This window comes from Geotrypetes seraphini, chromosome 13, assembly GCF_902459505.1.
Source record: "Geotrypetes seraphini chromosome 13, aGeoSer1.1, whole genome shotgun sequence".
NCBI classification, from domain to species: domain Eukaryota; kingdom Metazoa; phylum Chordata; class Amphibia; order Gymnophiona; family Dermophiidae; genus Geotrypetes; species Geotrypetes seraphini.
The window spans coordinates 9,884,075-9,902,008 of NC_047096.1; the positions used below are offsets into that span (position 1 = coordinate 9,884,075).

The following is a 17,934-nucleotide window of genomic DNA, read 5'->3' on the forward strand; positions in this document are numbered from 1 at the left end:
ATTATCAAAAGCTAAACTTATTGCACGATATGTCAGGGTCCCTGACTTTGTGAGAGGGTTCCTACAATAGGATTTCCCTGCTAAGGAAGACTCCTAAGACAAAACAGAAAATGCCTCAATTATATTTTAACTCAAGCTACTGGAAAGATTTGACTGCTCAGGCATTTGTTTTGAAATCATTCTGATGTGAGGTGTGTCTCATGATGAAGCTTCATATTTACTAGATTCAAGTTTTATTAATCCAATCTAAGATAAAATTGATTTCACTACATCACATGACTGCTTTTGGATTCCATACATAAAGTGGAGGCAGAAATCTAAAGATTCTTTTTTTATTTTTAAAAATAAACTTTCCAAGACCCAGTGTGCTTCAAATGCAGACTGTGCATATAACCAAAGTCTGGATTAATAATGTTAATGCTGAAAGTATTTGTGCTTTCACCTTTAAAGGATATGGGGGTCCAATGCTCACTGGCTGCCATGGGCTGACAGACCCATATCTGGGTACTTGCACTGAACAGCCAAAGTTAACTTGGTACCATTGATGTACAGTGCTGGAGCCCAGATAGCTAGCCAGAGAAGTTAAGACTGCTGCATATACTGTCCTACCTGCCTAAATAACTTCCAGCCCTACCCCTGCTCCATCCCAGAACAACTGGATAGTGCAACAGCATTAAACAGCACTATCCAGTGCAGTGGTGCAAAGTATCATGCATGGTGCAAGACAAAGGGGGTTATCCTGGCAGCAGCTGTGCCGGTCCTATATAATATAGTGATTATAGAACAAAGCAAGCCTCTTAAGAGACTTAAATTACCATTTCTCTGGTTTCATCAGTAAAGTCAAACGTGTCGGAGAGAACCTCAATGTTGGTAGCTCGTTCCAATTTATCACGTCGGTCAGTTGAAATGTTAAACCTAACATGGTCTCCTTCCAGAAGGGTCACCTTGGATTTTGTATCTTTGTCTCCAAATGGAAGTTCTTTAGGAATCATGAAGTCAACTTTAATGCGTCCTGGTAATGGGTCGTTCTGGAGAACATATGAATATAAAAAAAGGTCATAAGTTGAGAAAATAGGAGTGTGCCATCTTTTCTTAAAAAAGATCCTCCCCCCCCAATTTGTTGTACAAGATAGCTAATATTCTCATCCGATCATCATTATGTTTGTTCTAAAATAATAGGAATATAATCCAGCCACATACTCTATGGATTATTTGCAGGGATTTTCCTTAAGAAAAATTATATAGTTAACTTACATAAACTATGAACAGCATGTGGTATTCATCCACAAGAAGGGGAGATTAGGTCCTTACCTTGATAATCTTTTTTCTAATAAACAGGCACATCATTCTTGAACCTGTGGATTGTTTAGTTCTAATTGCAATATCTGGTGTAGAGTCATTTATATTTTTCTGCTCCGCCTCCCCTCACTCTGGGCTGTCATGTAATTCCTTAGTTCATATCAAAGCAGATGGTCAGCCCTAGAGAAGAAAATAACCAGCAGGAGTATGGGGACTCTCCCCAAAAAACAAGTCTGTTCTTCTCATAGTACATTTAGCACAAAATAATCATGAACCATTTATAACATATAACAAGGAGAAATGAACAAACTATCTACCTGGGTGCAACCTGTACTAACAGCCTTGTCCATGGTCTTCCCTATCCTCGCCTAACAATACAGACATGTCTAAATAGAAAGCACACTTATGTACACCTGTCAGGTCAAGAATGAAGTGCCTATTTAGTAGAAAGAAGATTATCGAGGTAAGTACCTGATCTTCCCTTTTAGTGCAATAGACACATCGTTCTTGAACCTGTGGGACATACCAAAGCAGTCCCCTGAGTCTAGGGGACAGATGAGCCTGTTGAAAGTACGTAAGATCTTAAGATCCAAACACAGTATCCAATTTGGTGCTACATCCACCCTATGAAAAAGTATGGCGGGAGGACAATATAACCGCTCCACAAATTTCTTCAGGGGAAACTGCTCTGGACTCCACCCAGGAGGATGCTATGCTCCTAGTAGAATGTGCCTTTAAGGATACCAGAGGTCATTTTCCACTTCTGATATAAGCCAAAGAAATGGCCGCTTTCGAAGCCGGCTGGCTGTCGACCAAAGAGATGAGACAGCTGAAACTCATTCATCACTACTAGATAACGAAGAAATACCCTGAACATCCAGCACCTTCAGAACATTGTCACTCTTTTTGAATCCCGAGAGTGTGAAGGCAGGCAACTATACTTCTTGGTCGACGTAAAAACTTGAGACTACTTTCGGTAAGAAAGAGGGGATTGTATGCAGTGATATCCTGAGAAAAGGTTCTCTGCAGGATAATAATAATTTTATTTTTATATACCGCCAAACCAGCAGTTCGTGGCGGTTTACACAATAATAATTACACCAGGCAATTATAAATACAAAGCCATGTAACAATTATAAATGAAAATAACAGTTCAGAATAAAATAGATAGCAAAATACAGCCGTATAAAAACTTATAAAAGATAGTAATTACATAATACAAATTGATTATACTAAAATAAATAAAAATAGTCTGTAGAATTGTTTAAACGAATGATCATAAGATAGTAAAAACTGACAATAACAAATTTAAAAATGAAATCAATAATGTATTTTGTATTGTTTAAATAAGTTTTAAGATCTTTCTGAAATTGATAATAAGTAAGGGATGAGGAAATGAGAGCATTCAAACATGAATTCATTACTCCTGCTTGGAATGCCAAGAGCCTATCCAAAAATTTTTTTTATAACAGCATGCTTTTACTGAAGGAAAACAAAACCAATAGATCTGCAAATGTTTTTCTTAATAGTAAGAAATCTAAAATGGGAAGAAAGATAAGATGCTGCTAGACCAAATAAAACTTAACAAATGCAACTAAATTTGAATAACACTCAGTACCCCTTCTCCATTCCCTCCTCCCCCTGTCCAGCAGCACCTCTTCTCTCTTCCTTTTAGCTCCCTCCATGTCCAGCAGTACCCCTTCTCCCCCTGTCCAGAAATACCTCTCCTTTCTGAAGCCTAGCGGCAGCTCACTATATACTTTTGACTTAGTCACACAGCTGCCGCTAGCTTTAGTTTAGCTTTAGTTGCAGTTTCATCAGGCAACCTTGGCGCTTTTGCTAGGTTGGCCCAGCAAAGGCCCTGTGGCTGCCTGATGAAACCATGGCTAAAACTAAAAATAGCGGCAGCTGTGTGACTAAGTCAAAATCACACTGAGTTGGCGCTGCTGGTCCGGGGGGGGGAAAGAAGAGTCCCGGCAGTGTAGAGCCAGCAGAAAGCAGGAAGTCAGCTGACACCAGCGATTGACGCAGAAGGCAGAAAGTCAGCCGACATCGGCACAGGTGATCGGTGGCAGAAGGTGAGATCGCGTACAGACCGCAAAAAAGTACCTGGAGAGCCACAAGTTTGAGACTGCTGCTCTAGAGGGTGTGGTATTTCTTTTGGGTAGTTTCCTGGGTGGTCAGTCCTCAAGAGAAAATCAACTTTTGAGTAAAAGCTATATTCTGAGGGAAAATGTATCCTTAATCACTAGTTACAAGACTCTCCACCGTCAATTTGGTATTGGAGGAATAAGTTTCATAGTATAATGGTATGGGAAGCCACGATGGCACAATACTCTCAGAAACTAAGCAAAAACTCTCATCTGGTCTCCATATTTATGCAATCCTTCTCCCACAATCTGGAGTCATTCTGAATAAACTGCAGAAGCCAACTTCATCTTTGTTACCACAGGTGGCTTTAAGGGTTTTTGAGTTGGGATGGGAGGGCTTCAGGGGTTCTGTTCATAATGTATCAGCTTAAGCTGGCTACTGTTAGCCTATTGATATCATTTGAATTTTATGTTGTAATAATGGTTTTGCTTGTTCTGAATCATTCCTTTTCTCTTGAATAAACTTTTTTTTTTTTTTTAAAAGGAAAAAGTCAGAAGAGACAGGCTCCTACCATCTCATGTGTAGAAAGTGAAACAGGAATTACAGGACAGCCCAGAATGAGGGGAGGCAGAGCAAAAAAATGTAAAGGAGGCCCTCTACACCAGATCTCACAAGGTACACAACTCACAGGTTCAAGAATGTGCCTTAGTGAAATAGAACACTTCATATAAATATATATATATATATATTTTTTTAATTGAAGTCACATTTTACCATACTTCTGATCTCCAAACTTCTACTCAATTGCCAAGCTCACTTTTGGAAAAAGTTAACATTTTGGAACTCTGATACTGAACATCTATGAATGTGAACTATACTACGCTTACGCTATGCAGGTTACCTGAAGACAGATAAAGCACAGTTACATACTGTAACAGGTGTTATCCAGGGACAGTAGCCAGATATTCTCACATATGGATGATGTCATCCACAGAGCCCCAATGCGGACAGCTTCAAAAGCATTTTTGCTTGAAGAACTTTAGAAAGTTTGCGACTGACCACACCGTACATGCGCGCGTGCCTTCCCGCCAGACATAAGGCGCGCATCTCCTCAGTTCAGATAGCAGGGTGGGTTGTGAGAAAATCTGCCTGTCCTTGGATAATACCTTGTTACAGTAAGTAACTGTACTTTATCCCAGGACAAACAGGCAGCATATTCTCAAGTATGGATGACGCCAAGCTAACCAGAATGAGATGGTGGGAGTCTTGGCATTTAGGAAAATAGATTTTGTAATACTGCTTGGCCAAAGTGGCCATCTCATCTGGAATAGGATTCCAGATAGTAATGAGAAGTTAAGGTATGATCCGAGGACCAAGTCACAGCTTTGCATATTTCCTCAATAGGAGTAGATCTAAGGAAAGCTATTGAAGCTGCCATAGCTCTAACTTTGTGGGCTGAGACTTAACCTTCCAGTTGCAGCCCAGCCTAAACATAACAAAACAAGATGCAAGCAGCCAACCAGTTGGAAATTGTCCTGGGAAACAGAATGCCCCAACTTGTTTGGATCAAAGGAGACAAAAAGTTGTGGAGAAGATCTATGTGATTTAGTCCTTTGCAAATAATAGGCCAATGCTTGTTTGCAGTCCAGAATATGAAGAGCTGTTTCTCCAGAATGAGAACGAGGCTTGGAAAAAAACACTGGAAGTACAATTGATTGATTGAGATGAAATTCTGTAACAATTTTGGGTAAGAATTTTGGATGAGTGCGGAGTATCAGCTTATCATGATGGAATACTGTAAATGGTGGGTCCGCTACCAAAGCTTGTAGTTCACTGATTCTGCGACCAGACGTGAGAGAGATGAGGAAGACCACTTTCCAAGTGAGATATTTAAGATGAGCCGTAGACATTGGTTCAAATGGAGGTTTCATTAATTTAGCAAGAATGATATTGCGATCCCAAACCACTGGAGGTGGTTTGACATTGAAAATTCCTTTCATAAATCTGGAAACCACAGGATGAGCAGATAGAGGTTTCCCCTCTAGTGGTTGATGAAAAGCAGCAATTGCACTGAGATGGACTAACAGAGGTGGATTTGAGGCCAGATTGAAATAAATGAAAGAGATAATCCATAACTAAAGACAAGGAGGTAGACTGAGGCTCCTGGTGATGAAGATCGCACCAGGCAGAAAACCCAAGTCCACTTTTGGTTATAACATTGTCTGGTGGCAGGTTTGCTGGAAACATCTAAAATGTCTCCAACAGACTGAGTAAACTGAAGGTGTGAAGTTGCCGAGAGGAACCATGCTGTCAGATGTAGAGACTGCATGTTGAAGAAGAGAACCGTGACTCTGTGTAAGCACAAAGAAATATTGGTAGAAGTGGTTCTCTGCTGCTGAGTTGAAGTAGAAGGGAGAACCAAGGTTGTCTGGGCCACTGAGGAGTTATCAGAATCATGGTGGCAGGTTCTTGTTTTCTTGTTTGAGTTTGACAAGTGTCTTGAGAATAAGTGGAAATAGAGGAATTTGTTTGTCAATTCCAGGAGAAAAGAATCTTACTCCAGGCGATGAGGAGAGTAGAATCTGGAACAGAACTGGGGCAGCTTGTTGTGGGGAAACACAAAAAGGTCTACTTGAGAAAAAAAATTGATGGAGAGTCAGTGAATTGAGCGTCCATTTGTGAGGTTGCAGAATGCAACTTAATTTGTCTGCCAGTGGATTTTTCCCTTCGTGAATATAGACAGCTCTCAGAAAAATGTTGTGAGGAATTGCCCAATTCCAAATCTTCTGAGCTTCCTGGCAAAGGAGAAGGGACCCTTTATTTCCCTGATTGTTCACGTAGTACATGGCTACTTGGTTGTCTGTATGAATGAGAAACACTTGATCTTGAAGAAGTTGCTGAAAAGTCTTGAGAGCATTGAAGATCACTGAGTTCCAACAGATTGATATGATGTTGATCTGTGGTGGACCAATGCCCTTGAGTACGGAGACCACTGATGAGCCCCCCCAGCGTAGGTTGATGAGTCTGTCGTGAGAACCTTCTGGTGAGGGGGCGTCTGAAACAGCAAACCTCTGGAAAGATTGGAAGAGAGCATCCACCACTGAAGAGATTGCCTTAAAGAAGATGTCACTGTAATGTGCTAGGAGAGCAGGTCGAAAGCCTGCGTCCACTGAAAAGCCAGGGTCCACTGAGGAATCCATAGGTGAAGTCTGGCAAAAGGAGTCACGTGAACTGTAGAAGCCATGTGACTTAGAATCATCATGTGCCTCGCTGAGAGTGAAGGAGAGGTGGACACTTGTTGGCAAAGTGTACGAGAGCATCTTGACATTGCTGGGGAAGGAATGCTCTTAGTTGTAGTGTCTAGAAGAGCTGAGAGAGCTGCAGTTGAGATTTGGGAAAGTTGATTTCGAATTCCAAATTTTTCAGGAACAAAACAGTCCGCTGTGTTGCTGCAGTAACCCCTTGAGACCTAGGGTCTTTGATGAGCCAATTGTTCAGATATGGAAAAACCTGGAGTCCGTGATTTTGTAAAGCTGCTTCTGCTACTACAAGGCACTTGGTAAAAACTCTGGGAGATGATGCCAGGCCAAAAAGTAGCACCTTCTATTGGTAATGTTGATGTCTCACCCGAAATCTGAGGAACTTGCGAGAGGCTGTATGAATGGGAATGAGAGTTTAAACTTCCTTGATATCCAGAGAGCATAACCAAACATTGTGATCCAGAAGAGGATACAAAAATGCCAAAGAACCCGCCAAACCCTTGACATCCAAGCCAGTTAAGAAGCCACCAGCTGACAAGAAGGGGGTCTCGTGCGGCTCGCTTCCACTTCTAGAGGTGCATCTTCTTTGATGTCTTCCTCATTGGTGCTGCGGCTTGCTCCAGTGAGGAAGACAGAGGAAGAAGATGCACCTCTAAGAAGTGGAAGCGAACCGCATGAGAGGTCTTTGCTTGGCCAGTACGACTTGACTCTGTACCTTTACGGCCTGAGACCCTGTCTGGGAAGCTAGTGGCATCTTAGCTGGCTTACCTGACTAAGCAGTCGATGGTGATGTCGAGGGTTTGTCAGGGGTACTGAAGCAGCATCCATGGTATCGAAAATCTGCTTCTGTTGTAGAATATGATTTTCGATGGACCACTTCTGTAGCATGACACAGCACGAACAAGACTCCACACGGTGGTCTGGCCTTAGGCACTGGATGCACTATGTGTGGGTCTGAGTGAAATTGTGCGCACCTGCTATACTTTTTGAAACCAGTTAATAGGCGGAAGGACATGGAAGGAAAAACCGCCTCAGCCAAATCAAAGTCTGAAGTAGGAGGATAAGGCCCCATCATCAAAAACAGCTGAAAATAAAAGAAAAAAAAAGATATTCTTAAAATTTTTTTTTTAATTGAACGAAAACGATCAAGAAGAAAGAAAACTCTGCGGCGAGAAGGCACAAAACCAACACAGAGCATTTGAACACGACTTCACAGCTCCGCAGAAAAACGAGAACTGAGACACGTGCCCTACGTTGAGAGGGAAGGCACTTGCGCATGTGTGGGATGGTCAGTCACAAACTTTTTAAAGTTCTTCAAGCAAAAATGCTTTTGCAGCTGTCTGCATTGGGGCTCCGTGGATGACATCACCCATACGTGAGAATATGCTGCCTGCTTGTCCTGCGATAATACAAGGTATAGAACTTAATGTGGCTTTGCCAGGTGGTTAGGACATTTAAAAACTCCTCTCCCTTCCCCCCCCCCAAAAAAAAAAAAAATTTGATATATATTAGACCCTTACTTTTGTGCCTTTTCAAACCTTACTTGGTGTGAACCTATGTTCCCTCTAAGCAGAGCACGTGAGCAATTGCTCATACATTCTAGGAGCATTGCTCACAGATTTTACATGGTTGCTCAGAAAAATACCTGCAAATATGGAAAACTGTTTAAAAAAAAACCCAAAAAAAACCTGTTACACGAGAAAAATTTACATGCACCCAGCCAATCCTTAGAGGAAGCATTGCAACTCTTTTGCATCCCTTAACTGTTTACAGGTTTTGTTCACAACTTTTTCATACTCAGAATTTACCTGACTTTTGTTGGGTACTTTTGGGATAATCTTGGTTACTGTCCCCTCAAAGTGTTCAATGCTGATATCTTCAAAAATAACCGTTCCTTGAGGTAACAGCCTAACATCAGTAGCAACCTCTTTACCCTGTAGACAAAAAAATAAAACACTTTAATAAACCTATCAAATAAAACCAGAGAAAGTAAAATTTATATGTAAAATGTTTAATGTTACAGATTTTTTTTAATTCAGAAAAAGCCAGCTTACATTTCTATCCTTGATTGTGAACTCCACATCATCGCCAGGTTGCAAGGCTTCCAGATCACCTTTAAACTCACTATAGTGGAAGAATATCTCTTTTACAACATCACCTCTTTCAATAAATCCAAAGGCTTCCTGCAAAGCAACACAATCAGCATGAATACACAGCAAAATAGAACCTTGTCTTGCCTAAATAAGGATGAGAAATTAAAATCTGAAACATATCATAATGCAACTGCTGAGTTTATAAACCATCTATGAATGCAGTATGCTATTTGATATGGTAAAATTAAGCTTATCTGTGAATTGCCTTTCCTTGGATCTTATCAGACCAGTTCAGATGTGTTAATCCCAGTACCACCAGGAGATGAAGACAACATTTACAGTTAACTATGCACCCCCCCAACCCATAGGCTGGTGCAGCAGGAGAGCTTGTCAGTATATTTATAGTACAGCTAGACACAGAAAATTCCAGAATATATCAAATTCCTTCCCCTTCAGAGATAGCAAAGTTGCTTACTTGTAAGAGGGGTTCTCTGAAGACAGCAGGGAAATTCAGCCAGTCTGATGACATCATTTGATGAAGCCTCAATGCTAGAATTCCTCTTCAGTTCAAAGAGGTCTTAAATATCTAAGCATGCATGGAGGTTCCCATGTTACTTTGGTTTTCCCTCCCCCTTAATCCATAAGAAAGATGCAAAAGGATACCAGTGAAGTGTTCTTTAGGGTTTATTAGCAATATAAACTTGGGAAAAAATGTTGTTTGAGGAGATGGGGGAGGGGAAAGGGGGAGAAAGGCTGTATTTCCCTGCTGTCTACAGAGAACCCTCTCTTACAGGTAAGCAACCTTGCCTTCTCCATACAGCAGATAGGGTAGATCTCTGGCTGAGTCACTAAAACTGTTTAACCCAGTGGCCCGAGATGATAGGGAAAAAACAGGGAGGGAGATGTTAAGAGCTGAATCATAAAACTGCTGGTCCAAATGCTGTTATCTTGTGCTGAGGAATGATCCTTCTTCCCACCTAAACCCACCTCTCCACTTCCCTCATTCTCTGTCTCTTTGGACAACACTCATCCTTCCTGTTTTGTCTGCTCATAATCTCAGGGTCAACTCTCTCTTTCACCGCCCAGATACAACACATCGCTAAAACCTGCCACTTCTTCCTCTATAATACATGTGGCAAACACAAGGCCTGTGGGCCGAATCTGGCCCGCCTGGTTGTTTTATGCGGCCTGCGGTGACTGTGCGCCAGCTTGAGGGTGATGCGATGTTTTCCTCATTGCCATCCCCAGCTGTTTTACCTTCTGGCCAACTTCCTCCTCCTTACTGCCGCATTTGGGATCACTTCTGCCTTTCAGCAGACACCAGAGAAACCCCTAGGTCAGGGGTGTCCAATGTCGGTCCTCGAGGGCCGCAATCCAGTCGGATTTTCAAGATTTCCCCAATGAATATGCATTGAAAGCAGTGCATGCAAATAGATCTCATGCATATTCATTGGGGAAATCCTGAAAACCCGACTGGACTGCGGCCCTCGAGGACCGACATTGGACACCCCTGCCCTAGGTAAAAGCAAGGATGGGGTGGAGAGGCTATGCCAGCTGGTTTAGTGCCAAGCAGCTACAGCAGATTGCAAAATAAAAATCATATTTGCATGTGTAGTTGTCCATGCTTACATGAATAGAGTCTTGTGCAACCATACCCTGTCTGTATTTCTACATATAATGTCGAGATTCTTGATGTCCCCTTTATTTGCCAAATACATATTTGTTGTGTCCATAAAAAGATTTTACAAAAGCTCTGTTTTGGTATAAGCTAAAACGAATATAAGGGATTAAGCTTATAATACAGGGGGAATTGAGCACATCCTGACCTGGACATCGAATTCCCATTTCAACCTATCTAAAATAGACCTTCACATATCTGTCAGAAACCTAGATTTTCCAGGCTCTCTCAATTCCCTTTGACAATGTTTCAAGCACTGCTCACCTTCATGGCACAAACCACTCCCTGACAGCGTGTCTGTTTCTTTTTCATCAGCATAATACCTCGAGCGTTTACAGCACCAGTACTAGGAGAAAAATTAAAATGGATAGTTTGGATCCAACAAGGGCAAGCACACTTTTACATCTGATGCAGAAATGTACCCACTTAATACCACATTTTGTTTAGTTACAAAACCACTTCCCAGATCCTTGATTCTCAGCTGAACTCAAATTTAATAATAATAATAATTTATTGTTTATATACCGCCAAAGCCAAAGTAGTTCGAGGCGGTTTACAATAAAGAAGAGCTGGACATACAGCGAAAAAACAATGGAGTCTTTGAGTACATGAATATTTGTACAGAGTATGGTAGCATTCTAGATGCGGGTTTAAAGTAAAAGTAATTCGAAGCGATTTACAACAGGAAGAGCAGATCATACAGTGAGGGAATAAGCAGTGAAGACTTTAGGAATTCTTGGTCACAAATCGGTTGAACAGGTTGGTTTTAACAAGTTTTCTGAAGTTGAGGTAGGATGAGGAGTGCATGATGATCTGCTTAACCAGTCGTTCTGTAGACTTGCTTGGAAGGCAAGCGTTCTGTCAAGGAATCTTTTGTATCGGCAGGTTTTTATTGTAGGATGGCTAAACATGCGTATTCTGCGTGTAGGCCTGGTGGAGCAGTCTAGTTTAAAGTGGGAGACCAGGTACAGAAGGGCCAAACTGAGAATGGATTTACAGCAAGAAAAAAATAACCCCCCCCCCCCCCCCATATCCACACATTTCACCCATAAAAGGTCTAGTAGCCAAAGCAGAACAAAGTTACATCCAATATACATCAAACATTTTTTCACCATTTAGAGCAAACTGATGTCTAGAAAACAGCTTTGTTGTTGGAGCTAAGGTATCCACGTTTTTATGCTCTGCATTAAACCTTCCCCGTTTTCTTGACCCTTCCTCTTCCTTATATACTATATTTCAACAGAACACCACCTTCAAATGATCAACACAACTGAAATGTCTTTCCCTTCTATCTATAAGCATTTTTGAAAAGTGGAAGAAAAGCCAGCATCTTTTGACTATCCCCTCCCTAAAAGTCATAGGCACTAGGAGATTTACTATTTTTTCAGTCATAGCTCCTCAACTCTGGAATAACTTACCAAATTATCTACGTTGGGAAACTTCGTTAGAAAAATTCAAAGGCTTTTAAAAAAATTTCCTTTATAAGGATGCATTTGAGGCATAGACAAGACAACCAGTCTACATTTAAAACCTTATATCTTATATCTGAAGCATCTAATTTTAATCAGACCTTACTTATAGGACCTAATTTTCCTTTTTCTTTTTTTTTCGCTTATCTTTCCACTTTTTGTCCCCCTGATGTGTTACCCATAAATGTTCTCTTGCTGCTTTAACAATTGTAGTTCACCCTCCTTCCTTTTGTATCTCTACTGAATTTTATATATATGTATTATTTTGTAATAAATTGTTGTAAAGTTTTTCCCCTATTTTAATTTGTAATACAGTACACTTCTCCCTCGTTATTCGCGGGGGATAGGGGCAGAGCCGGACCGCGAATGGCGAAAACCCGTGAATATCCGGCTCTGACCCACCCCCGCCTCCCCCTGGCATCCCGGCCTTACCTGGTGGTCTAGCTGGTTTTCGGGGCAGGAACGATCTTCCTACGCTCCCGCCCCATGCAGATAGCCATTAGGAAACGGCTGTGGGGTGTTCCCATAGTCTCTCGAGAGACTAAGGGAACTCCCCACAGCCATTTCCTAATGGCTATCTGCACGGGGCAGGAGCGTAGGAAGATCGCTCCTGCCCCAAAAACCAGCTAGACCACCAGGTAAGGCCAGGATGCCAGGGGGAAGACAAAAATATGAGGGTTTTTTCCCTCCTCCCCCCCCCAAAAACAAATAATAATAAAAAAATCGCGATTATGTGAAATCACGAGTAGGGAAACCGCGGAGGGGGGATGTGTACACTTTAAAATATTGACTCTGCGTGTACATCAAATTTTAATATAACTTGAAACTATTTGCAGACAGCTGGGAAAACAGAACAGAAATGCAAGATAAAATTCTGATTATGTTACCTATCCCAATATGTAAATGAGAATTAGCTGAGAGAGCTGTATGCAGCTAAGATCTCACCCCAGTGGCACTGTTGATACAATAGCTAACAGAGAACAGACACATATGAAGACCCTTTCTAGATAGTCATGAACCTGCTTTCCTACAGAGTTCTTTAGCATAAGAAATGAATTGGAAAGTTTTCGATTAGTTACATAAAACAAGGCACAAACTTACTGTTTATTGGTTTCTATGATGAAGTTTATTTTATCTCCAGTTTCCAGCTGAACATTACCATCAACATCCTCTGGAGTATAAGTGAGGTAAAAAACTTCCTGTGAAAAAACATCTCCATTATTGACAATTGTACTGAATGAATACTGAACACTCATAATGCAAACAAAACTTCTCAGCATTTAACAAGATTTCTTTTTTTTAAAGTACAGAAAACAGTTGCATATATGTACCAGGATTTTCCCATGGACAGCAGGGTCTAAAAGCCATAATTAAGGGCTCCTTTTACGAAGCCGCGTTAGCAGCTTTATCGCATGGACATTTTTAGCGCGCTAGCCAAAAAACTACCGCCTGCTTAAGAGGCGGTGGCGGCTAGCGCGGCCGGCAAATTAGCACACACTATTACGCACGTTAAACCGCTAACGTGGCTTTGTAAAAGGAGCCCTAAGTGATGGAACCAGGATGGAGCCAAACCTGGTCCTCTTTCCAGAACTCAGGTTGTGCAGGTTGTCTTATGCTCTTAACGATACTTTTTCTCCTCAATTTTAAGCAAGCTTCACTCAAGAGGGAAACATGACTGCTGCAGCCTGTAATTCACAGAGCATCTGTTACATATATTGTAACTTTGCTGTCTTTATAGACAAGCAAAATAGCCACAAAAGTGTAGGTTCCCAACAGGATTGTGAATGTTATAAGTATGGTAGACTCTCTATTAACCAGAACTCTCAAGCAACCAGCAATACTTTAAATAAAAATGAAAATAAAATCAATTTCTGGTGGAAATTTAAGTGTAAACTTGGCACACCACCTCTGAGTACACCCATGCTTTGCATACAACATGTCTGGTAGTTTATTTGGAACAGTTTATGGTATAGTATAGTATGGGGTACTATATTAGTTAGGCCTATGTTTAATAGTAACTGTCAAGCAACCAGAAACTACATTTATCTGGCATCTATCCATCCCCATGGGTGCCAGTTTAGCTGTACCTTGCAACCCATGTGGTATATTAGGAAGTGACAAAAGGCTGAAGTTTCAGTCAAGCACTGTCCAAATCTGACGCTTGATCCAGGCAGTAATTTTTTTTATTATTTGTTTTAATTTAACATAATTACAAGTTACATCACTTGTTCAAGAAACAGTGCTTACTTTTCACTTCAATTATGCATTAGGAAAAAAAAGAAACACCCCCCCCCCCACAAAATCAATGAAATGCAAGCTCTTCCTCAGACCACTATTAAAAGAGAGAAGGAGAAAATGAAAAACAAGAGTTATTCTAAGTATCAATAAAAAGGAAAAAAGCTTAAATAGAATATCTCTGCTTAATTCCAATAATTAGACGTCATGTACCACCAATAGTTAACTTAAGATCGAAAAAGGACCTAAGATGCTCAGGTAGGGGAAAAAAAACCAAACCATCTCAAACCTAAATACTTAAGCCACCCACTTGCATGGATATGCTAACAAAAAAAATGGTTCTTAATTTTCTTAATTTCTCATAATTAGAAATTATCTTTGTCTTTCCTGCGTTAACTTAGTCATGTCTGGATATAACCAAATTCTCTGACCACAAAAAAAAAAAAAAAAAAAGAGAGAACTACTGTTTTTGAACTATATCTTCATAATAGCACTTACATCTTGTTCAAAAACAAAATTAACAATGACAGTTGCTTAATCCATTACATCCGCGAGAGAATCTTCAAGAATAGCTGTAAACCTATCTCTTGTTGCAAATAATTAGTGGTTTCAGAATGATTCATAAGCTGGTCCTCTATTTCAATCTTTTTATCCTTACTGGCCTTAATAAGCCTTATTAATAGATGGAATACTATCAGGAGGAAATTTCAAATTTTCCAGAAGAAACTTTTTAAACACTTTCACATGGGACACGCCTAAAATTTTTGGCCAGTTTAGCACTCTCAAATTTAACCATCTATTAAAGTTTTCTATTTGTTCAATTTTCCTTGAAATAAACTTCTGATCTTTTATTACTGTTGAAACAGTCTTTTCAAATTAGTAGTCTATGTATTTGAGAATTTTTTTCTCAACAAATCTTGACGCACTCTATCCTTATTTGAAGAAAATAGTCCACTTTAGACATTAGCACCTCCATACCTTGCACAGTTTTCCCTGCCGTAACATCCAACTTCCTCAAAGCATCTAGAAGCGTTCCCAGAGTCACTGCAAGCTTCGAAGCTGAACTCTCAGCTTCTCCGATCTCAAGAGAGAGCTGCATGGAGATTGGGGTAAGGCTCCACCTACATCTAGTTCTCCCAGGACTTGACGCCAAATCTCTCATTACCTCTGGGCAAGGTGGTGCTTTAGGCAACAGAGGTGAAAGAAAGATGTCATTTTCCAAAGGACTGAACACTCCCTTCAATCGATTCTAATGCAGAACTCAACCTCCGATCCTCCAACCGAGAGTTGGCAGCATAATGATCCAGCACCTGGGGAATTGTCAGCTGCACCAGAGAGAACACTAATGCTGATGGTGGAACGGCTTTTACCATCCCCCTTCTTTATAGAATGTGGCATTTGAAGGAAATCTTTCATCCAAAATTCTCAAAAAAATTCAATTTGTCATCATAGAATTTTGATATAGCCTTCGGACAAATTTGTCCATGGTCCTTCCTTCTCAGCCAAGAGGGACTGTGGCATAAACTTTGGCAGGACTGGTTCATTTCAAAGAAGGCTCCACGAGAAGAGATTGGACAGTCGAGACTTCTCAAATCCTTTACAATTAACTGTCTTAACGGGATTCTAGCTTTGCTGGCACCGCAGGTATAGAATATGGGGTATTCATATTTTTCTTAAGTCTGAGAAAGAATGCCATTCATGGGCAATCTGAAAGAATCCCTAGGAGGATTAGGCATATCCAGCTCTTCCAAATACTCCTTGGAGTATTTTGAATCAGACTCCAAAGCAATGTTGAGATCTTTACTCATTTAGCATAGGAACTTAGTAAAGGATACCGGATCAGAAGAGGGGTGGCCCTGTTGAGGTGAAGGTGAACGAGAGCCCTTCAAAGTACCCCTCACAGCAGAGAAAGAAGGTGAAGCCTCTCTGCAGTATTGATACCGAAGATCTGAATCCATAGGCAGAGATGCAGATTAATGCCCACTCCTGGATTGAATAGGAGAAGCAGAACGTTTTCTTTTTGAAGAACCAGCTGGTGAAGAAAACCTCGAAGGAGAAGAACTCGACTGGTAAGAATGCTGTGGCTCCACAATAGATTTCCTCGACACAGGAGTTGGTGGTCTCAATGTCTCGAGAAGACCTGGGCCTTGATGAATGTCTCAAATGATGTGAAGAGGAACTGTGCCTCGAATCACAAGGCAGTGATCGAGTCGAATCCAGCCTTAATGAAGAATGTCAAGGAGTCCTCGCCCTGTGCCTCGAAGGCGGCAATGCCTTATGTTGAGGTAGGAGTGGAAGTTGGAGATTGAGATTGAGACACTTGGAAGGACTCAGCTCCTTTTATAGTATGTGCAGATTTATCTCGAGGCACTCTCAAGGACTCGACTCCTTGTAATACTGCTGAGTGCTCAGGCTAGACTGCAGGAAGGAGGGGTCAAGGCAGGAGTCAATTTGGCAAGCATGTTACCAAACTCCTGATGCAGAATAGTTTCCAACATATTCTGCAAAGCCAGCACCAAGACAACTGGAGCTGGTATAATTGGTGTGGCTATGGACTCCGAGGAAGAGGTTGCCTCGATTTTGAGACACGCTTCTTGGATCTTGAAGTGACCGGGCCCACTAAGGTCGTTGGAATTGCCTGCGACTCCTGAAGGGTTGGCTTGGCTAGCTTACCTGATGGAGAAAATGAGGAGAGCGGCCCCTCCAGAGAGGATTTAGCCGACTTCCCCAAAGATGAGGACTTCCCCATTGAGGAAGGCTTGAGCGAGGTCGAGATTAAAGGTTTGAGCCCCACAGAAGACTTCGACGGTGTCGAGGTTGCAATCTGGGTCGAGGCTTTAGTTGAAGAAAGATCCATGCCCCTGAAGATTTTTTCAAGTTGAATTCAACGACATCTAAGGGCTCAATTTTGAAGTGTAGCAAAGCGAGTGCACGACTCTGGACGATGATCAGGTCCTAAAACACTGCACACGCCACTTATGTGGGGCAGTGATAGAACTTCCGCGTTGACACCGGCTACACTTAAACCCTGTGACAGGCCGAGACATGGAGCGAAAGACAACTGCAGCTAAATCGAAGCTCACAGGCTGCGGAACAGGCCCACCGTGACATGACCGAAAAAAAATAATTTAAAAAAAAACCACAAAAATTTTTAAAAAAGAAAAATAAAAAATGCACAAAAATTTTAAAAGAAAAAAAAATTTAACATTTTTTTTAATTTATTTTTTTTTTAAATCACACAATGCAACTGAAGAAAATAAGAAAAAACATGAGTGGTGGCAATGAGAAGGCATGAAATGAACTCTCGCGCAGAGCCTTGAAACGAGGGCTTCTCAGCTCTGCAGAAAACTTCGAAGACGCACGCCCTACGTCGGGCAGGAAGGCACTCGTGCATGCGTGGTGTGGCAGTCATGAACTTTCCAAAAGTTCTTGAAGCAAGTCTGCTTTTGAAGCTGTCTGCATTGGGGCTCCGTGGTTGACGTCACCCATATGTTGACAATATGCTGCCTGCTTGTCCTGGGATAAATATAGTTATCTAATTCCTGACTTAACAATTTGTTGAATTTACAGAAGAGACTTCACAATCTGGCTTCAATAATCTTCACTTGAAATAACCAGCTAATTTTTCAGCAGTTGAAAGTTTTGAGTCTTTCACATTAGATGCTATTTAATATTAGTATATATTGCAGGTTTCAACTATTTAAATAGCTTTACTTAGTGAGTTTATTATTGAAATTCTATTTTACAAAATATTTATATTTTTTTACTGTATTATTGTATTTCGCTGATTGTCCAGCTCTTTAGTGTAA

At 41.0% G+C, this 17,934-nt stretch overlaps 1 protein-coding gene across 11 annotated transcripts in view; it reads right to left on the reverse strand.

The window, feature by feature from the left end:
* The window catches only part of CSDE1 (cold shock domain containing E1), a 121,916-nt gene that overhangs the window by 46,500 nt on the left and 57,482 nt on the right, over positions 1–17,934 (reverse strand). For all 11 annotated transcript variants that reach the window (XM_033917651.1, XM_033917646.1, XM_033917645.1 and 8 more), the window contains 5 exons: positions 12,992–13,089; positions 10,686–10,767; positions 8,705–8,833; positions 8,459–8,584; positions 816–1,028 (listed from right to left, as the gene is read on the reverse strand). In XM_033917651.1, the coding sequence (XP_033773542.1) occupies positions 816–1,028; positions 8,459–8,584; positions 8,705–8,833; positions 10,686–10,767; positions 12,992–13,089 (648 nt within the window). The remainder of the gene's footprint in view (positions 1–815; positions 1,029–8,458; positions 8,585–8,704; positions 8,834–10,685; positions 10,768–12,991; positions 13,090–17,934) is intronic.